Consider the following 22,550-nt stretch of genomic DNA (forward strand, 5'->3'; position numbering starts at 1 on the left):
AGAAAACAACATAATAAACCAAAGGAGGATTAGGTAGATAAAAATGAGATGACAAACATGAAAAATGCTTTGTAAACAATAAAGAGATAATTCCAGAAGCTTGTTGATTGGGTAGTATTTAACCATTTCTAATTTCAAATAGCCAGAGAGGCTGAGATGAACTCCCAACCTCTGACCAAAAGGAGCCTTCACATGTCACCTGTGGTTAAGAAAGCCTCTGTTGCCCTATTCATAGGTTACATCATCACTTATCTTGAAGATGGAGGTGTTGACCTTTTAACATGATGCACTAGGGATTGCACACCTGCCATTTCATGCCTCCAGGTGTCAGGGTGCCTTAGGCAGAGAACTAAATTCCCAGTTGTCCAATTTTTACCATATGCCATTTCAGTAGAATATTAGATGAAGACAGAGTCTGTTGTCCTATAAATTTATTTAACACTCTTTCTCTGGAGAGCAAATGATTGCATTCTAAAAACAATATTTTCACTCAAGTTATGATGGCTTGTAAAAACACACCATGAACAGGGCTGACAAGGACGTTTAGGAAGCATATAATGTCCCAGGAAGCCAAACTGATCTAAATTCAGGAGGATTATCTCCTCTCCTCAGTCAGCATCAGAGATGGTTGCCTCTAAAAAGGATGGCTCAGATGGAGAGCAGTTCACAGACTGGGCAGAAATAGGAGCCTCTCTGGTCAGTTGATTAGGGAAGGGCTTAAGGAGAGTGACCTCAAACACATAAACATTGAAAGAGAAAGAGGAGGGGGTGAAAATTTTATCAAGCAGTTTACTACTGTAGTGAAAAATATTTTTAAAAATATGCATTCCCAGTGTTATGAGAACTTGCGAAGGGAGGTAATGAAAAGAACCATATGCTTCTGGATTCATTCAGGACAGTTCCTTCTTCTCTCCATCTTTCCCTTTCTGCTTTCTCTCCTGTTCATTGCTCTATTGATTCCCAACACAATATCTGCTTTTCAAATGTGATCCCTGTTAACCAACCAGGACCTACTGTATAGTGCAAGGAGCTCTCCTTAATGTTATGTGGCAGCCTGGATGGGAGGGAAGTTTGGGGGAGAATGGATACATGGAAATGTATGGCTGAGTCACTTTGCTGTCCGCCCAAAACTATCACAATGTGGTTAATCATCTATTTATTGTTGTTCAGTCATTTGGTTGTGTCCAGCTCTTTGTGACCCCATGGACTGCAGCACACCAAGCTTCCCTGTCCTTCTCTGTCTCCAGAGTTTCCTCAAATTCATGTCCACTGAGTCAGTTTTGCCACCAACCATCTCCATGCATGCATGCTAAAGTTGCTTCTGTCATGTCCAACTCTTTGCCACCCAGTGGACGGTAGCCCACGAGGCTCCTCTGCCCATGGGATTCTCCAGGCAAGAATACTGGAGTAGGTTCTCCAGATCTCCAGGGATCTTCCCAACCCAGGGTTCAAATCCATGTCTGTGTCTTCTGCATTGTCAGGCAGGTTCTTTATTACTAACACTACCTAGGAAGCCCAACCATCTCTATATTCCAGTATAAAATAAAAAGTTTAAATAATAATAGCAACTAAGAATTTGGGAAAAATAAAGGGCTAATGAATATGTAAAAAAAAAACAATTGATCCCTGTTAAAGCTTCATACTCTTACCCCAAATCTGTCTCTCTTAAAGGAATTCTCTAAGCAATATTTGATGTGGATTATCATTCACAACCTGTCTTTTTTTTTTTTCACTCTTTCTGTTAAAGACAAAGCATTTTGTCTTTTCTCTTATCTTTCCATGAATAACTCATGTCTTTTACATATTACATATGATAATAGTTGTCATATATACAAAGCTGAGGGCTTCCCTGGTGGCTCAGACTGTAAAGAATCTGCCTGCAATGCAGGAGAGCCCAGTTCAATCCCAGGGTCAGGAGGATCCCCTGGAGAATGAAATGGCAACCCACTCCAGTATTCTTGCTTGGAGAATTCCACAAACAGAGGAGCCTGACAGGCTACAGTCCATGGGGTCACAAAGAATCGGACACGACTGAGCACAAAGCTAAATAGGATGTGACCCTTTAGGGTGGTCAGAAAGAAGGTCAAGAAATAAGACAATGAAGTATTCTAGGTACTTTGCTTGAGGTCTTTGCAGGAAAATCTCAAGATCCAAAGAAGGTAATCAAAGGGTCAGAAAATGCAAAAATATTCCATAAAGGCAGCAACACCTGGGTGGAGCATTAGCAGGTGTTAACATTGTTCATTCATCCACTTAAGCATTTATTGAGTGCCCTTTGTGTACTTTCCACTGTCCTAGGTCCTCAGGGTATAAAATTTAGCAAGGAATAAACTTTGCTGCTGCTGCTGCTGCTGCTAAGTCACTTCAGTCGTGTCCGACTCTGTGCGACCCCATAGATGGCAGCCCACCAGGCTCCCCCATCCCTAGGATTCTCCAGACAAGCACACTGGAGTGGGTTGTCTGGCACTCAACAAATATGTGTTGAATGGTCAACTGAAGAGACCTACTTTGATTCTCCTGGTGAATCTGGAACAATCCTCTACATGTAGAAAGGCATGAATCTTTCAGGGTATTCTAAGGAGTTGAGAATATTTGCTGGGTAAATAATTTGGAGGGTGGTTATGGGCACAGAAAAATAGGGCCACAGTACAGCTGCAGAGTTGTGCAGTGTAAACCTGCACAACAGTATGGGATCATGCAGGCACAGTGAGAAAGAAGGCGGGGGAGAAAAGTAATAGCAGGACTATAAAGTGCTTGGAGACTCAGGCCAGTTGTTCTCATGGGTACAGGAGAGGGACAGAGGTAAGGGAGGCAGGTATCAGACTCATTCACAAATTGTCTCTTCAAATTATGTGCTGTTCTTCCCATCCTAGATATGCAAGATTCTGTTCCGGCTCTACACACACAAACACACTCGCTCAGGCCTGCTTGTACACTTGTTCCCACAGCGTTTTGCGATGATGAGAATGAGTCATATTCCTCAGGGGGACTGGACCTGAACATGGCTGAGAAACTCTGGAGACGGTGCAGAACCATCCACAGGTCCTTGGCAGGGCAGGAGCTTGGCCAGATTTTTCTCTTACAAAGCTCACTGTGGCCCTGGACTGGAGGGTGGATTGGGGAAATGTGAGCGATGGTGAGGGCATTGCGCTGGAACGCTTTCACATCCTCCAGGTCTAAGGACATTGGCATTCAGACAGACACTCCTGCTTCCCCAGGTCTTCAAGGTCACGGACACAAGACTCACATCAGAATGAAAGAGATGTGTTGGTATTTCCCCCATGAGGTGGTGACACCTGAAGTGTTTCACAGGAATGGTGATTTAGGACAGAGGTGAACACACAGGCAGATGTGTGCTGGGGAATTTATGCAATAAAGCTATCACATAGGTCAGAAAGCATTTAACTTTGAACTCTGCTTACCTAAAAGGCATTTTCTGTTAGTTCTTTTTGTTGATGGCATTTTTCTTGTTTTCTGTTTGTGTAATATAACAGCTCTATGTAGCCCGGTCACCTTAAACACAAATACATTACCAATAAATCTGCAATATTTTCTGACTGTTTTATGGGGCCATTTTTTTTTCATTTAGTAAAACATATGATTTTCTGTGATCCATACATAAATATCAACTGTGCCTTGTCAACAAAAAGTGAGTTGATGTGATTGTTTTTGATGACTAATTAATGTCCCCTAGAAGAAGAAATATACATACTTTTTCTTGCTGTAAGTTCTTAATAACTACACATAATATGCTTCCAGTCTGTTGCTCTAATAATTAGAAAGGAAAAATAATTTTCCTGAAGTCATGTTATCATACAGCATAAGAACCAGACCACTAGATGCCCTGCCATGAACTCAAAATTTGTAGGAAGCTTTTGATTAATCATTTCTATGTTTGAATTTTCCATTATGTTGTAAGTTGATATAAGAGAATTAACATACTTCCTTTCAACCCATTTTTTTTTTTTTCTCTTTAAGTATCTTGATGAGTTACAGAAGTTGTTGTTTATGGGATAATTTGTTACCTGACTGTGTTAGGAAAATAAGATTGAAAGGTGGTACTAGAAAGTGGGCTGTAGGTTGACATATTATAGTCTAACAAGATGCACACTGAATCCAGTAAATCAAAAGACTTATCTGAGAGTGTTATAAACCACTGCTGGGTCAATATTTTAAGTGATTCTCCCACCTTTAAAGATTGGATTCATTTTTAGAATATTAATTTTTGGAAGAATAGATTGGAAGTAAAGGAGATGTGATTTCTAGCCTGGCTCTCAGGAACCACCTATGTGACCCTCACTCTGCCAGTCAGTACGTCTGTAAAATGAGACCATTGCCAATGACCTCAATGTCTTTTATCCTCCTTATTTCAGGAAGGTATATTTGTAGATTACCTGGTACAGCGTAGGTGCTGTAACACTGTGACTCTTTGTCATCTAAGAAAAAGTTTCCCTTTCACTGGCAGATGGCAAGAGGCCTCCTAAGAAAATGATACATGATTAAACATCTTATGAGGACAAAGGCATAAAGCAAGATGTCCTTGATAAGAACAGGCGATCTTTTTCTTATAACTGGAAGAAATTATTTAAAAAACAAAAACATAACTTTGAGGCCTACTGATTATTTCCCTGGGCAAGGTATGTATGTCACGCATAGACATCAAAAACTAAAATGTTTTACGATAACCCAGCTCTGCTTATAGAACTTTATTAAGGCCTTTGGGAAAATGTGGAGACAAGATTTTTGTTGTTTTATTCTTTTGCCCTTCAGCATTGAGAGATGTTGCTAAGTTGGTAATGAATCATCTTACCTTTGTTAGAATCAAGGGCACAGTGAGGAATGAGGCTGATGGTAGAAAACAGCAATTTTAGAATAGGCCTAGTTTGCAAAAACAACTGCTTTGCAACATGCGGTGTTGCAGGATATTTGTAGCAGCTCTATTTTTCTTTACTCAAGAGAAATGCAATAACAGACAACTAGACTGAATATTCAATCCACACGTGCATTGGCACTGTTAATCAAAAGGAGTTATCTTTTGGAATGAGGAATGCAAAACTGTTCAACATTATGAAGTATCAGAAATAAAAGAGCCGTAATATGCACACTGAAAAGAGAATCAAAGCCCAGTTCTTCTTATGCCAACAGATACATATCTATAAATATATTTTTTCTTAGTACCTGTACTTGACACATATTTATTTCTTAGGACCACTAAAGGCTAATTTTCTGAAATTAAATGCCATATTTATTTAGAGTTTATTAGAGCAAAACTATAAATCATATTACATGAGCATTTAATCCACTTAAGCAACTTATAACTATTTCTGGCATTGATAATTCCTTGCTTGTGCTAAATTAGTGACTTGGAAGTCACTAAGTAGATTGAAAATTCAAATCTAGAAGCTTTCCACAGTAAGTGGATAGTGGATATGCTGTAACAGATAAAAGGGTTCTTGTTCCAGTGTTGCCACTGATTTGTTTGTGATCTTGCATAAGATTATCAGTTCTTCTAAGAGCATCAGTTTTACTAATGGTAAAGTGGCAGTAATACTGATACTGATGTCTTATGTTAGACAAGGTAAGTAGTGTGGAAGGGCACATGAAAAGTAATATCATATGATTACAGTATTGACACTGCTCTGAGCTCACACCTGTGAGAGTCCAAACATGGGAAATATATCATACATCATCACTGTTTGCTTTTAAGTTAAACAGTAATGAATTTGTTTATGGACATCAGGTGGGCATTCATTTTTTTTTTTTTTTCTTTTCTTGAGACTGACCATGTTATAAGAAAAGGCATGGGATTCAAATCTCTATAATCAGGCTATAAACACCCACTCCAGTATTCTTGCCTGGAGAATCCCAGGAACAGCGAAGCCTGGTGGGCTGCCATCTATGGAGTCGCACAGAGTTGGACACGACTGAAGCGACTTAGCAGCAGCAGCAGCAGACAACTATAGCTCTGTTATTTTCATTGCATGCTTAAAACTTGCCCAGTTTGATCACTGGCTTTCTTTAGCAAAACGTAGGTTGCTGATTAGCTATAGGAAGAGTATGGAAGACGAGGTGGGCAGAGATTTAATTCCTGTGTTATTCATATTCAGAATGACTCTGTCTCATGTTGGATCCACTTTCTATGGTCCTATGGATTCATGAAAGAATCTGCAAGCAGTTTGTGCCAAAGATCTTATACTCCAGGCTGAAAAGCATTTCGGTCTCTATTCTCTAGAATTCACTGATAGTTTAAAAATCCTTCTGACTGCTTCTTACTGGTGAAACAGACTGCTGATAGTCAAGTGAACTTGGGCATTCTGCCAGGGGCACTCATGCCAATGATGTTTAGAGGTAGTTTGGAAGGGTAGGAGGTGCCAGGACTTCAAGAATAAGCAAAAGCAGCTCTGTTGGAACAACTGGGGTCAAAGTGCTATTTTGTAACTGGGCTTTTCTGTTTTTCTCTCAGGAACTCCAAGTTTTAAAAACAGGAAGTAGAGGCAAAGCCAGAAACTTGTGAAATGAAAATAGGCCAGTAAAATACAAATGCTCTGATGGATTTTCTAAGGAGGAACGCTTGAGGGAAGAGTACTAGACTGGGAGTCAGGAAATCATGTTCAGAGATTTGGGTCTCACTATCTTCATCCTACACAGGAACACGGTATCACTGGAGGGACCTGGGGAGGCACAGCAAGTGAAGTGAAAGTCACTCAGGCGTGTCCGACTCTTTGGGGCCCCATGGACGGTAGCCTGCCAGGCTCCTTTGTCCATGGAATTACCCAGACAGGAATACCGGTGTGGGAGGCCATTCCCTTCTCCAGGGGATCTTCCCAACCCAGGATCAAACCCAGGTCTCCCGCATTGCAGGATTCTTTACTATCTGAGCCACCAGGGAAGCCTGACCTGGAAAACTGCTTCCCAAATCCCCTCCCAAACCTATACGCCCTTCCCAAGATTATATTGCCATTGTTATAATATTTTGGGCAGGAGACAAGTCAGCAGGGTCTTTGGTGAACGTGTGGTACGCCCTCTTATTCTTACTAAGATCAAATCTTTGGCTCACTGTGCCAATCCTCCACAACTCAGACTTGTTAAATAACCACATATGTTTCACCTTTTCAATCTGTAGTCTTGTTAACCTGGAGCTGCAGCTGAAAGTAAGGTTTTTGTTTTGGTTTTGAGGAGGTATTCCATGGTAATTAGGAAGAGTGAGAAAAAGACAAACATAACTATCTGGCCACTCCATAATATCTTTCCTCAAAAGCCTCAGACAGTAGGTGACTGGGGAAGATTTCAGTTTTTCTGAGTGCATCTTCAGTTCCATTTTCCATTGAGTATTTGTGGGATCATTAACATTATATTCCAAAACCAGATAACAAGGATTGACTATATAGCATAGAGAATTATGTTCAATATCTTAAAATAAACTATAATGGAATAGAATTGGAAAAAATAATATAGGTATGTACATATATATGTATAATCAAATCACTGTGAAATGTATGCATATATATTTATAATATATATGTGTGTATATATATATGAAATGAAGTCACAGAGTTGTGTCCGATTCTTGCCGATGCCATGGACTGTAGCCCACCAGGCTCCTCCGTCCATGGGATTTTCCAGGCAAAAATACTGGAGTGGGTTGCCGTTTCCTTCTCCAGGGGATCTTCCCAACCCAGGGCTGGAACCCGGGTCTCCAGCAGTGCAGGCAGACTCCTTACAATCTGAGCCACCAGAGAAGTCATATGTATATATATTTGTGCATACGTATGTGCTCAGTCACTCAATTGTGTCCGATTATTTGCGACTCTATGGACTGTAGCCCACAAGGCTCCTCTGTCTATGGAATTTTCCATGCAAGAATACTGGAGTGAGTAGCCATTTCCTCCTCCAGGGAATCTTCCTGACCCAGGGATCGGCATGCCTCCTACATCCCCTCCAGTGGCAGGTGAATTCTGTACCACTGAGCCACCCGGGAACCCATATAGATCTGTAAATATACACATATATATTTACATACATATATATATATATATACACACACATACATACATACATACATACATATATGCATAGATCTTGGAGAAGGTAATGGCAACTCACTCCAGAATTCTTTCCTGGAGAATCCCATGGACAGCACAGCCTGGTGAGCTACAGTCCATGGGGTCGCAAATAGTTGGACATGACTGAGCGACTAACACACACACACTTATATATCTGTATTATTTATTCCAATTCTATATTCTATATATTTTACAGCAGGCATTTCCATGGTCTTTAAAGTCCTGGTTCAGAGGGGAATAACCAAGTGGGGAGAAAGGAGCTCTTATCTGAGGCAGCAAGCAGGAAATGAGACAATGAGGAGGCTGTGATGCAGCCTCAGGTGTCAGCGAGGAGCCTCTAGACTCACTGAACCAACAGGGGATTGTACCTACTGATTCCCACTGCAGGGCAAAGCTGCAACCCAGGGATGCGAACCGTGCATGATCCACTTGCATGGAAAAGACAAAGCTTCTCTCATAAACTCTGTGCTGACTCAGACCCGGCACAAGAAGTGGAAGAACAATGGGGGCTTGAAAAACAAAACAGAAAACAGTAACAACACTAGAGCTGGAAGCTGATTTGAGATACTGCAGGAATTCTCAGAATTTCACTCATTCGCTCTCTTTTCATTCCCCAGATGCTGCACAACAAGCATGTTATGGTCCGCGTGGGAGGAGGATGGGAAACTTTTGCAGGGTATTTGTTGAAACACGACCCCTGCCGGATGCTGCAGATATCCCGTGTGGATGGCAAGACATCCCCCGTCCAGAGCAAATCTCCAACCCTTAAGGACATGAATCCAGATAATTACCTGGTGGTCTCTGCCAATTATAAGGCTAAGAAGGAAATTAAGTGAAACTAGGTGGTCACTACGAGGGGACTCTCATAATGGCCTGTATCTACATCTCCAGTAGTCAGTTTAGTTCACATGCTCTACAAATTACTTTGGAAAAAGACAGAAAAATGTCATCATGCTGAAACATGCTCAAAGAGTAGCACTATTTATTTTGAATGCTTCTGTAGAAAATGACCTCTAAAAAGAAAGTTTCAACTTAGATTTAAATTAGACAAATTGTAGGCAAATGATTATTTCTCAATATATGAACACACTATTTAGAACACAATCTTAGCAACACAATTCTAGCTAAAGATAAAAATGATTAGAAGAAAATAGGATTTGCAATAAAATCAACAGAAAGTACCTGCCCGAAGTCTACAGACTAAAAGCACCCGACATTTCAAAAAAAATTATAATGCAGGATTTTAAAGCTGATTTTTAAAAAGTGACAATTAGTGTGATGACATGCTACTAAAAATATCCAACAGCACTATAAAGTACAGAGTACTCACGACAGTAATCCTTTACTGGAAAGGCCACTTTAGAAAAGTTTACATTCACTTGGAAGATTGCCTTAAAGTTTATCCCTTAGCTCTTACCAAATATCCGGGGTACTTTTGGAAGTTTTCACAACACCCCTAGAGAATGGCTTATGAGTTGTTTCACACAATCCTAGGCACGTGGCTGTGTTGAAACTGACAGTAATTCATACACATAAGCTGACATACATTTATATTTTGACAGAATAAAGTGTACAGTCAAATGTCCATTGACTCCATGTTATTTCAAAGCATTTTCTTATTAAAATGTATCTTTAGTTAACCCTACTTTGCTGTGCTGTCTAGTAATTTTACTGTAGCTAATGATGTTACAGACTTATGTATACCCTTGTATACCTAGGACAGGGCTGTTTTGTACCCATAAACAGCAACATATTGTCCTCACTGATTCAAGAATTAAAAACATAAATGTTGAAAAATTTCCCGTCTCTATTATCAATGCTTCATTCTGAAATAAAGATCATCTGCAAATAGCAACTTCCCCTGGGAATTATAGGAAGCATTTAATTACGGTTACCTAGTACTTCTTCACTTTGGACAGCTGAGTGGTGGTGGTTTGCTCTCTTAGCAGAAAGTCTAGATTTTATAAACAGTCCTTTTGAGTGCTGCCCTGAATAGGCAGAGTTAATTTGTCATTTCTTCATTTTTCAGCAACAACAGAATCCACCTTTCTTGCTTCAGAAAGCCAGGGAAGAAATATCTGTCACAGGAATGATTTAATCAAAGCAGACACAAACTTTTTAAAACAATAGACTGTAAAGAATCTGTTTGCAATGCAGGAGACCTGGGTTTGATCCTTGGATTGGGAAGACCCCCTGGGGAAGGGAACAGCTACCCACTCCAGTATTCTTGCCTGGAGAACCCCATAGACACAGGAGCCTTGTGGGCTACAGTCCACGGGGTCACAGAGTTGGACACCACTGAGCACACAGACATGGTTAGATTGGGTCCACCTGAATAGTTCAATATAATCTCCCAATTTAATGTCATTAACTGAATCACATCTACAAACTACCTTTTGCTGCGTTATGTAACACAGTCCCAGATTCCAGGAATTAGGATGGGTCCCATCTTCTGGCATTATTCTGTCTACACATCTACAATGGTCTTTTTAAGAGGGACTAAGAACACAGTCCCAACTGACACTGGGGTCTAGTTGCTTGCTGAATGGCACTGGAAAAGAATCTGGAGAAATAAGTCTATATTCAGAAGGAAATGACTAAGTGTAGATGGCTCTTACTGACTTCTTAGTGAAAATCACTAGATCCTTTTATCAAAATTGTCTTGACTATCATAAATCTTGCATTTTCCATATGAGTTTTAGTTTGATTCATTAATTTCTCTGAAAGAGCTTGCTGGGGTGTTTCATTTATTGATCAATTTGAGAATACCATCTGGACCGAACTGTCATTCAATCCATGAACATGCAGTGCTCTCACCATTCATATATTAAAAAAAATTCTCAGCAGTTTGTAGTTTTCTAATTCAGATCTTTTCATTTTCTTTTTCCTAAGTATTTTTATCCTATGTGATGAAATTGTATGATTTACAATGTTTTAAGATTCAGACTGTTCATTGTTCTTGTGTGCTAAGTTGCTTCAGTCCTGTCTGACTATGACCCTATGGATTGTAGCCTGCCAGGCTCCTCTGTCCATGGGATTCTCTAGGCAAGAATACTGGAGTGGGTTGCCAGCCCCTCCTCCAGGGGAATCTTCCCTACCCAGGGATCAAACATGGTCTCATTATGTTTCCTGTATTGCAGCGAGTTCTTCACCACTAGTGCCACCTGGGAAGCCTCAAGATTATTCGTTACTTGTATTATAAAGACAGAATTGACTTTTTCTATATAATGATTTGGACTTTCCTGGTAGCTTAGCTGGTAAAGAGTCTGCCTGCAATGTAGGAGATGTGGGTTTGCTCACTGGGTCAGGAAGATCCCCTGGAGAAGAGATAGGCTACCTACTCCAGTATTCTTGGGCTTCCCTGGTGGCTCAGACAGTAAAGAATCTGCCTGCAATGCTGGAGACCTGGGTTCAATCCCTGGGTTTGGAAGATCCCCTGGAGGAGGGCATGGCAACCTACTCCAGTATTCCTGCCTGGAGAATCCCCATGGACAGAGGAGCCTGGCGGTCTGTAGCTTGTGGGGTTGCAAAGTCAGACACAACTGAATCGACTTAGCACAGTACAGTATAGAACAATTTGTATTTTGCTACCCCACTAAACACACTAGTTTCAAAGTCTGCTATAAATGCAAATTGATTGTGTCAGTGGCTTTTGAAAAAATCAGAGAAAACTATACCACAACTCAATGAACTTAAAGCAAATACACTTATCATGGGAATTTGAGATGCTTGGAGATGTCCAAGGAATCACCTTAAATATCAACTCAGATAGGAATGCATGTTTACTTACCTCTTACTGATCTGTTTATGCAGATATTATTTAAATCTAAAACCAACAAGTTACCTTTTCTTCTAAGGGCACAGCACAATTCTCATCAGTGAAAATAACATGAATTGTTGGAGCAGAAAAGGAAAATTCATAGCCAATTCTTTTGAAGGACCAAAGATGATAGCTTCAACATTTACTCTTTTTTTAGAAAATACTAGATTTTATTATTAAAAGTGCTGCTAAGTTTATACATATGTGTCAGCCATATATATCTTCTATCTTTACTTAACGCAAAATAAAAAACAAAATCACAAAATAATAATCCGAGAAACCATTAAACTGCATGCCAGAGTGAAGTTCAAGAATAAAAGCCTAGGAAAGATTTTTTTAAAAAACTTTTTTTCTAATTTCTCTCTCTTTTATAAATAGTAAGTATATTTTATTCTCACAGAACTCTATGAAGATTCTATAGCTACTTTCCATGTAGAAATAACATATCATTTAAGGTGTATTAAATTGCTTTTGGTCATAATCCTCTATAAAAGCTAAAGTTATTCACATAACAGGAACTCTTTTTCCTCCTTATCCAAATGCCACAAGACTGCATATTGCTAGCAGAATACTACTGGAAATACTAAACAAATATTGGAATTCACATTACAGACATACTGGGCCCATATTGTTGCCAAGCATCATTCATCTGTAATTTAAAGTCTGTTGGTCCTGGCTTAGGTGGGATAATAGATCCATAGCTCAGAAATGGCCTGACAGTAGCATTAAGAAATGATGAACAAAAACCTTTCCCATGACACCTCTTAGCTGCGGGTGTGTTGCTTCACTGTGCAAAGTTGGGATTACACTTCATATATGTATATACACAGACTCACTATGAAGTTTATCATAGTATTTCTCTAAAACACAGGAGACAAATAATAGCATTTCTTTTTTAGAGTACAGGAAAAGAAACATGCCAACCTATAAATGATTTAAGATGTAGTAAAAATAAAAAAATGTGTTCAACAGAAACGGCCAAAAACCAGTTTTTTTGTATACGAAAATGTATATTTGTACCCTGTAAGCCAATACGGCATTCATAACAAATCCATGTGTGGGAAAAGTATTAATCACATGCCAAATACAATCAGTGAAACAAAAATATCACATACAGATGTTTTAAAAAACATGCAGCATGTCAACCCAGGGGCTGTGTGGTAATACACAACTTTTTGTTATCAGCCATAGTAATAGTTTGATGATTATAATCAACAAGCAGTGGTTTAAGCACTTAATGTGACAGTTTTCAATACATATAAGCATTTTACTGTTTAGTTTTATTTTAGTAATTTGGTTGGGGAGTTTAGTGACATATTGAGCATTATAATGCTTTCCTATTTAATTATCAATTATGGGAAATTGGCTCTGAGCTAAGGTTTCATTAGAAACTGATTTATAACTTTGAGGAAGATTCCTTGAGAATGTGTGTGTGTGTACATTTTTTTTTAAGTAGTCACTGACTGGTTTCTTATCAGGCATCTAGTCTCCCCTTTTTCCTTCCCCTTCCTAACACTATTCCTAACATCTGAGTATCACCCTTTAAAAACCATGCAACCCATGTGGTTTTGGGGACAGTCAATTACACCCAAGCAGGCAGGCCATGGTTGACTGGAAGGGCATATCCACTGTTACTAGAAGGCAATTCACCCGCACAGCATTCTTGGTTCAACAGTCAATAAGCATGGTATTTGGATATAAACTGCTATTAGAAACAGGGCATTATCCCCAAGATGTAAGCCTTTTGTCTACACTAACCCAAACTATAAGCTGTAACACTGATAAAACACTGTCTTTTCTGTATTAAAACAGAAGGAAGGATGTACACATTCTAGGAATGGTATACTCTGGTTCCATACCCATTCATCTACTAATGTTCTTTCCTCCTTTCTGCCTTGAAAAAAATTAATCATGTTCAGAGAGTCAAGAATTTTATTTCTAAAATACAATCCAATGACTTCACTATCCTTTCTGGAAAAACATACCACCTATTATCTGAAGGATGAAGAAAACTGAACCTGTCTATAACTACGTATCTTGCCTGGATAGTCACAGAATATTGCATTCCATAATCGAAGAAAGCGATTTTTTCAATTGAGTCAAGAGATCTATATTATAGTTTGAAGTCTTTAAAATTAAAATACATCATATAACACAAGATTTGTGGGAGGGATTAGCGAGATAGTAGTTCAGTTTCCTTTCTGTAGATTAGGTGAGTTGGTCTCTTTAATTTACAATCCTCATTTCATTTACTACCTGAAAATTCTAATTTAGGGCTCAGACTGTGGCCTTGTCATCCAAAAGAGCAACCAAATTAAAAGATACAGCAATTCTTCTGTTTTAGCTTATTATATATCAAGAAACTCAAAAGACCAAAATTGCTATAATAAATGTTACCAATGAACAAACATCTAAAAAGTTTATGGCAATGCATCACACAGAATCACCCTGCAATATTTTTATGTGTAAAGTAGACCTTTTTAAATACAATACTTACATAGTTCTCTCATACATTCATACTGGCCTTGGCAATTTCACATTAAAAATCTTATAAGCATTCTTTAATAAATAAAAAAGAATAAAAACACCTATAAAATTTGGACAAACACAGTCGCACTAAGTATAACCCATCCATTCTTAATTTAACTCATTCACTTACTACAAAGATCTTTATAGAGTTGAATCCAATACTGTATATTGTACATCGCTGCCCTCTGATGGCATCACTAACATATAATTTTAAATTCAGCAAGCAAAAAAAATACTTTATTATAATGTAAAAGAGAGTATGTTAGTTTTATAAGCTACAGAAATAGAAATTAGGAGATGTTTTATGTTCTCTAGAAATAAATATTAATTTCTTAGTAAGTTATAAAAATTTACAGTGTTCCTTCATATAAGCCCTTCAAATGATTTTTCAAGATTTTCCCTGATGATCAGTTTCAAAGGCACTAAGTCCACAAGTTTAAGCAAAAGTCTTCACATATAATGAAATAATGAGATATAAGGTTAAGTGGCAAATTATAAAGAGCTAGATCATTTCATAAAGGAGAGAAAATACAAGTGCAACTTTAAATATCTGAGACATATACAGAATTTTTCCATGCAATATACAAATATATAGTCACTATTTAGGTCAGTGTTTTAACTACTAAAAAGTGGCAAATCATCCACCATCTGCAGAAGAGCAAAGGTAGGGAAAATAAGAATTTAATGAAAGGTCTGGCCACTTTCTAACTCTAATAATCAAAAGCATTTTCAATATTCAATTTTGAAAAAGCACTGCACTTGAGAGCACTAAAATTACAAAGTCTGAACCTTCATTTATTCAAAGAGAAGAAATTAAACTGAGGATGTCCACTTGATTGTAGGTATTAGTTACTGGCAGTAGACTCTTCCATTCATGCTGTGCTTTATGAAACCGTCCACTAGAAAAGATAAAAATATAGAGGAAAGTAAATTTTGTTTAAAAAGTGAACAAACAGATAAAAGAGGAATCTGGGCTATACAAATGTAAAGTGATCTTTGTGAGGACCAGTGACTACTACGATTTTATAGTCAAGAGTCGGAAATAAAATACAAGATGGTGTGCACAGAGAAAGACAGAAAATATCTGGACAGGTTAACGAGGGGTAGTTAGGTCCCAAATACCTGATAATCAGTCAAACAAAAAATCACAAGACAAAATAAAAACAATGAAACTACGAAGTAAAAATAAAGGAATTGGAATTCTTGAGGCAGGGGAGTGAAAGAAGTGGTAGAAATTATTAAATAACAGTCTGGCAAAGTCTTTGTCTGGAGAAGGAAATGGCAACCTGTACTCCAGTATTCTTGCCTTGAGAATCCTATGGACAGAGTCCATGGGGTTGCAGAGTCGGACACAGCTGAGCGACTAACGCACACCAAGTCTTTGACTGTCTCAACTTGAGAAACTATTCCACGTGGTACTCTGCTTAATCCAGTTTATTAAATTTTGCAATAGTAAGTTCTGAAAAAGCCATTGGGGTAACACCAGACATACATACCAGTCTCTAGTGTTCCAAGTATATTAAGAAACATCAGGTGTGACATAGTTTTAAAAAATGTTTATTTAAATAAAGTTTAAAAATTAAGCATGAATTCAAGTGAACTTATTTTCCTTTATTTTAGGATGTCTTACGGATTAAAATATTGTGCTTTTTTTAATCTCCAAGGAAGGTATTCAATATATAACATAATATTCAGTGTTTTGGGGTTTCCCTCGTGGCTCAGCTGGTAAAGAATCTGCCTGAAATGAAGGAGACCTGGGTTCGATCCCTGGGTTGGGAAGATCCCCTGGAGAAGGGAAAGGTTGTAAAGTCCATGGACTATACTGTCCAAAAAGTCTGTGAAGAGTCGCAAAGAGTCGGACATGACTGAGTGAGTTTCACTTCATTATTTTTAACCAGTTTTTACCATGGTACTCTATTTTCAACAAAATATCCCTTAGGACTAGTATTACAAACACTAGAGCAGTGATTCTCAATCTGGTTTGACATCAGACTCCTTGGGGAGCTTAAAAGTCTTGACGGCCAAGCCCCACTCTCAGAGATCCTGATTGGTACAAGGTCAGATCCAAGATCCAGCCTTTTGTGAAAGTTTCCCATGAACCAATGGCATCTGCCAGAACTCCTCTGCTGGTATATCCTGAACTGATGCTAGTTTGTGTCCTGACGCCATCATCACACTGACTTTGTAAAATAAGGCTGCCTTTCCAGAATACAGCAAGCATTACCAATGCCAACTGTCCTTGTAACAGGGAGTTAGTCAGCAGATGAATATGTGGAGCATGTGAAGACAGACAGGGTCCTGTTTTCCTCATACTATGGAGTCAGGTTAGGAAGAATCTAGCTATATGACAGGACACTCAAGGCCTGAGAGCAGCCCATAAATGACCTCAGGCCAAAGGGTTTGAGGATTAAAGCTGCTGTCTATCTTGTATTTTCCCTTCTGTTATCCCTGAAAGTTGCTCAGTGCTGTCCAACTCTCTACGACCCCACCGACTATATCTTCCATGGAATTCTACAGGCCAGAATAGTGGAGTGGGTAGCCTTTCCCTTCTCCAGGGGATCTTCCCAAGTCTCCCACATTGCAGGCAGATTCTTTAACAGCTGAGCCACCAGGGAAGCCCTGAGCCACCAAAAATGTTGAACTTCACTGTATGCTCTTGATGAGCAATGCAGGTGGCCAAAGAAAAAAAGGTACTGAATTTAACACTGATAATGTCTCTCATTTTGGGCACTTCTCAAGGGACCAGAAGAAAGACCTAACTTATTTTTAATCTATAGGCTTCATGGCATGGAAACTTCAGCTTTAATTACAGAAGCCCCTTTGTCTCTTAAGAGTTCAAAAGCTGATATAAAATGTTAGGGTGAAAGTGAAAGTGAAAGTCGCTCAGTCGTGTCCAACTCTTTGCAACCCCATGGACAATACAGCCTATGGAATTCTCCAGGCCAGAATACTGGAGTGGGAAACCTTTCCCTTCTTCAGGGGATCTTCCCAACCTAGGGACTGAACCCAGGTCTCCCACATTGCAGGGGGATTCTTTACCAGCTGAGCCACAAAGTCAAAGTGAAGTTGCTCGGTCGTGTCCGACTTTTTGCGACCCACCAAGCTCCTCCGTCCATGGGATTCTCCAGGCAAGAATACTGGAGTGGGTTGCCATTTCCTTCTCCAGGGGATCTTCCCGACCCAGGGATCAAACCCAGGTCTCCTGCATTGCAGGCAGACGCTTTAACCTCTGCGCCACCAGGGAAGCCCCAAGGGAAGCCCAAAAATACCAGAGTGGGTACCCTATGCCTTCTCCAGGGGATCTTCCCGATCCAGGAATCGAATTGCGGTCTCCTGCATTGCAGGTGGATTCTTTCCCAACCACGCTATCAGGGAAGCCCTTTGTTAGGTTAGAACATGTAAAATAAGTACCTTCTGAGTATTAAAAAAAAATCCTTTTTTATAATATTATGTGACTTCAAGTCATTCAGAAACTTGTATTTAGTGAAAAAAACTAAGAGAGCTTGAAGCAGGTTATAGTACAATCCAATTTTATAAAATTGACATATAAAATGAGATTAGAAATGATGTCAAAATGATACTAAATTTGGGTGATTTTTACTTTCTTCTTTGTACCCTTCCATATTGCTTAAGTTTTGTATACAGTTAAGACTGTCATTAATTATGTAAGTATAGGGGGCTTTCCAGGTGGCGCCAGTGGTAAAGAATCCACCTGCCAAGGCAGGAGACTCAAGTTCAGTCCCTGGGTTGGGAAGATCCCCTAGAGAAGGAAATGGCAACCCACTCCAGTGTTCTTGCCTGGACTATTCCATTGACAGAGGAGCCTGGTGGGCTACAGTCTGTGGGGTTGCAGAGAGTTGGCCATGACTAAGCACACACATACATACACACACGTAAGTATGAAGTTAAGATATGGGGTTAAGATAAACAAGAAAAATCTACTTGCATTTTGGGAAAAATAAAACAAATCTATTCCAATGAATGTTGAAATGTTCAAATAAACTGACACTTCTTCCAGTCTATATTGTTCATGCTTTTAAATTCACATTTCTCTGATAATCATTTTCTGGAGGAAATTACTGAATGGATTGCTACTTGAGTTTTCAAAAATTCCAGGTAAATCAAATCTTCAATAAATTTTAATACTTACTCTAAGTCCACCTTCTGGTGGGGGTCCAGATGTAGCCATTTCTTTTTCTATTTTTTCCTTTTTCTTTCTCTTTTCTTCCACAGACTGAACATTCAGAATACCCCGAGATGCAGCCTTCAGGAAAATTGTTGATAAACAACAAAATTGTAGAAAAACAACAAAAATTAGTTTTCTGTGTCCAGAAGGTGTCTTTTGCATTTTGCCATTCAGGTTTTTCTTTCGATATGGGGGCAGGGGAGGGGGCTGGTCTCTTTTTTTGGCAACAAAGAATTAGACTATTTCTAAAACAGTTTTACATAAAACATACTACAATTTCTTCATTGGGTATTTTGCAACCATACACATTTCACCCCTAAAATTACTTCACAACTGTCAGTGCCATTTCATCTCAAGGAACAATGTTATTAAAGGGGCATCTCACATAACTGAAGACACGTGTGTGGCAATTGTCATACATTAACAAATCCCTGGAGGAGGGCATGGCAACCCACTCTAGGACTCTTGCGGAGACAATCTCATGGACAGAGGAGACTTGCTGGCTACAGTCCATGGGGTCACAGAGAAGTGGACATGGCTGAGCACACACACAAATGACAGAAATGTATTAAACAAATTTACTGAAACACAGAAATCATTCTGAAAAACGTTCATCTTTAAATTTGTAAGATATCAGATATCACTTTCATTAGAGGAATACTACTAGTAATAGACATTTACAGAGAACAAGGCACAAATTTAATCATCTAAGGTCGAATTTTATTTTACTCTCACCTCCTTCTGTCTTCTCTCCGCAGCCTCTGCAAGCTTTGCTCTTTTTTCTTCCTAGAAAAAATGTGTAAGAAATATGGTTTTAAACAAAACCAACCATGATCCTTGATATTTTATACTTTATCTTACCAGTAATATAAGTTTATAAAAATAGTACTGGCCTAAACTGTCCCACTAGGAATGCCACTACTTATAACATTTATAAAATACTCCACTTTCTGAATTTCATTTTCCCAATCAGTGTACCTTCAAGTAAGCACAAGGTGAGACATATACCTTTATCTATATATACACATTTTATATCTCATACATACATACACAGATTGGCCTGTGAAATAATCTATTTGCTTTTTTTCTTTTTAAGTGCTAACAAACTAGTCAGGACAATAATAAAACAAATGACATTGAACAATATAAGCAGGGAAATACATGGTTGATTAAATGCCAATTAAAAAGGAGTTTGAGGCAGCCTGGTATTTTCAGAAAAAGTTCATGAATGAAGAGAATGAATCTCATTGTGTAGGACAAGAAGGACGGAAGGGTATTTGAGATGTACTGTTCCACGTTGAGACACCATGAATATTATTTTTCTACCTGGATTAATCACAAGTTACAAATTATTTAAATATATAAGACAGTAAACAGCATTCTCTTGGGAGCCGTGTTAATAATTTCATTTTCCACAAAACACTCATTCATTCACTTATTCATTCTTTGGATACTTAATGAGCAACAATCCTACCTAGGAACTATTCCCGGTGCTGAGAATACAGCAGTGAAATTAATACAGAGAAATATTTCCACCCACATGGAATTTACATTCCAATGAAGACAAACAGTCATATATAATCAAATAAATACACATTTATTAGACTGAAGGAAGTGCTTCTGGGAAATGTAAAGAAGAGTATGGTCAAAATGGAAGGATGGGTTGATGGTAGAGTGGAGGATCTATTTTATTGAGGGTGGTGAAGAAAAGCCTCAAAGATAAAGTGACATTCAAGTATTCTGCCATGTGGTTATCTCTGGGGGTGGCAGGGAGGGCTTAGCAACTGCCGGCATATTAGTTTTTTATCAACAGCCAGATAAAGAAAATTAAGAACATTTAAAAGCAACAGTATCAGGAAAGACGAGGTGAATTTTCTCATATCAACCTCCAGGTCGTTTTTAGCACTTAAGATCATCAAATAGCTGAAGAGTTAATGTACTTCCCTAAAAAACTCATTTCCTTCAAAGAATTTTTAGCCAAATATTAATAACGGAGAGGAATTTAGGTTTTCTGTTAGCAATTTCCTGTAAGGATTATTAAGGTAAAAAGGCTGTTAAAAATAGAAAGCTACAAAAAGTATAAATGTACTATACCACAAACCACTCAGATACATCTGCAATTATCCAGATAAATAACGACTACTTTCTAGTACAAGTATGTCCCCAATATTGCATGGGGACAAATGACATATTTTTAAGACGCATTTCTTGTTAAACTGAAAATTCAAATTTCAAGGCGCGTTGTATTTTTATTCGCTAAACGTGGCAACCTTACAAATTGTATATTCTGTACTACATAAAATGCTTTTTAAAATATAACTTCAGTTCAGTCGCTCAGTCGTGTCCGACTCTTTGCGACCCCATGAATCGCAGCACGCCAGGCCGCCTTGTCCATCATAAATACTAAAGAGAAATTCATTAATACAATATCTAATAAAACGCAGAAATATACAAGACTTTATTGAGCACCTTCTTTAAACAGCTGGTACAGACACATAAAAATGCACATCTCCTACAAGATGAAACTCCTCAGTTCACAGAGAAAGAGGGATGTCTTTTCACATATTAACTTCATCTACCGCATCTCCAGGAGTGGTCCCCACGGCGCACCGTCCGCGTGCGCCTGCGTCCTATGAATTCCCGATTTTGCCGGCGGCGAAAGGTAAAGAGACACCGGAGGCGCCTTCAGAGGGAGAAAGACGGACGCGAAGGCAGCCCCCAAATCCCGCAGGCAGGATGTCGAGATCCCTCGGGGCGCAGCCACCCGTCTCTGCCAGCTGGTTCCCCACCGGCGGCTCTCCGGCCCGCGCCGCCGCGTCCAACGGCCCGTCCCGGGGCCGCAGCTCGGGCCTCCCGGCGCGCCCCACCGGGAACAGGTGCGCGCGGCGCCGGCGGGCTGACGCGCGGAAGCGGGCAGGCAGCCTTACTCACCAGGTCCGGCGAGGGAGGCGCGGCCTCGGTGGGACATGGAAAACACAGCCCCATGGGGATCGCAGCCGGGGGACTCCTCCGCGGTCCGCCCAAACCAGGCCGTGAGAACTGCGCGATCAAACACGGGTCCCAGGTCTGCGGCGCTCGCTCCGCCCCCGCCGGGCGGCTTGGTGACCGGGTCGCTCCGCCCCGCCGCTCCGCTATGCCCCGCCCCTCTCCCGCAACGCCCCACCCCCTCGGCCCCGCCCACTCACACTCCCCGTACTGCGACTCCGCGCACATCCACGCCCCGCCCCCGCGGCTCCGCCCACGCCCCGCCATTCCTCCTGGGCTCGGCTCCGCCCCACTGTTGCCGGGCTCCACTCCGGCCCCGCCCCGCCCCCGCCTCTCTGAGGCAACTCCCCACCCGTACCTCCAGAGGCTCCGCTAGGACCAGGCCTTGGACTCAGGAAACACCTGCTGAAGGCAGCACGCAGAAGAGGGATGGAAATAAGTTCGGCTCTAGCCTGCAAAACTCTTTGTAGCTCCCAGTTGGCTGACCCTGTATAAATGAGTGACATGACTCGGGATAGTTTATGTTATCTCTTTTGTGAGAAGGGACTCTGACTTCCAAGAAATTAAAGCCAAGATTTCAAGTTGATGTCAGCAAGCGTCAGTGCCTCTCAGTACTACTCCAGTTGGGAGGGCAGAACATGAAATTTATCACTATGTTTTAGAATTGAGCCGCGTGAATGCAGCATTGGTTGAGACGTCCATTATTTTCTGGTGCGTTGGATACATTTTTCCATCCAAGAGTAGCAGTAATGTTTGAAATATTCAGAAATATTTAGAGTGTATGCTCTTCAAATTTAATAGGTATAAGAATCACCTGAGCATCTACTTTAATGAATTAAGGTGAGTTAACAAATATCACAGCCAAATGGACGTATCATTGGAAACTTGATGCCAGCATACTGGGTTCTTGATGTTAATCTTCTGTTAACAGCTTTATGAAGTCACCAAGTGGTTCTTTAAAATTATT

The 22,550-nt window shown here is 39.9% G+C and overlaps 2 protein-coding genes across 3 annotated transcripts in view; one reads left to right on the forward strand and one right to left on the reverse strand.

Moving 5' to 3' along the window:
- Nucleotides 1-9,694, forward strand: part of GAS2 (growth arrest specific 2) — a 130,174-nt gene extending 120,480 nt beyond the window's left edge. For both annotated transcript variants that reach the window (XM_068978198.1, XM_068978199.1), the window contains one exon: nucleotides 8,681-9,694. In XM_068978198.1, the coding sequence (XP_068834299.1) occupies nucleotides 8,681-8,899 (219 nt within the window). In that variant the 3' untranslated portion in view covers nucleotides 8,900-9,694. The remainder of the gene's footprint in view (nucleotides 1-8,680) is intronic.
- Nucleotides 9,695-12,953: 3,259 nt separating this feature from the next.
- Nucleotides 12,954-21,638, reverse strand: SVIP (small VCP interacting protein). The gene is made up of 4 exons (XM_068978157.1): nucleotides 21,530-21,638; nucleotides 19,334-19,384; nucleotides 18,563-18,676; nucleotides 12,954-15,311 (listed from the first exon to the last, which is right to left on the reverse strand). The coding sequence occupies exons 1-4, from the start codon at nucleotides 21,581-21,583 to the stop codon at nucleotides 15,297-15,299; spliced, it is 234 nt and encodes a 77-aa protein (XP_068834258.1). The 5' UTR covers nucleotides 21,584-21,638; the 3' UTR covers nucleotides 12,954-15,296.
- Between the last annotated feature and the right edge of the window lie 912 nt (nucleotides 21,639-22,550).

Source organism: Capricornis sumatraensis, chromosome 8 (genome assembly GCF_032405125.1).
Source record: "Capricornis sumatraensis isolate serow.1 chromosome 8, serow.2, whole genome shotgun sequence".
Lineage (NCBI taxonomy): Eukaryota > Metazoa > Chordata > Mammalia > Artiodactyla > Bovidae > Capricornis > Capricornis sumatraensis.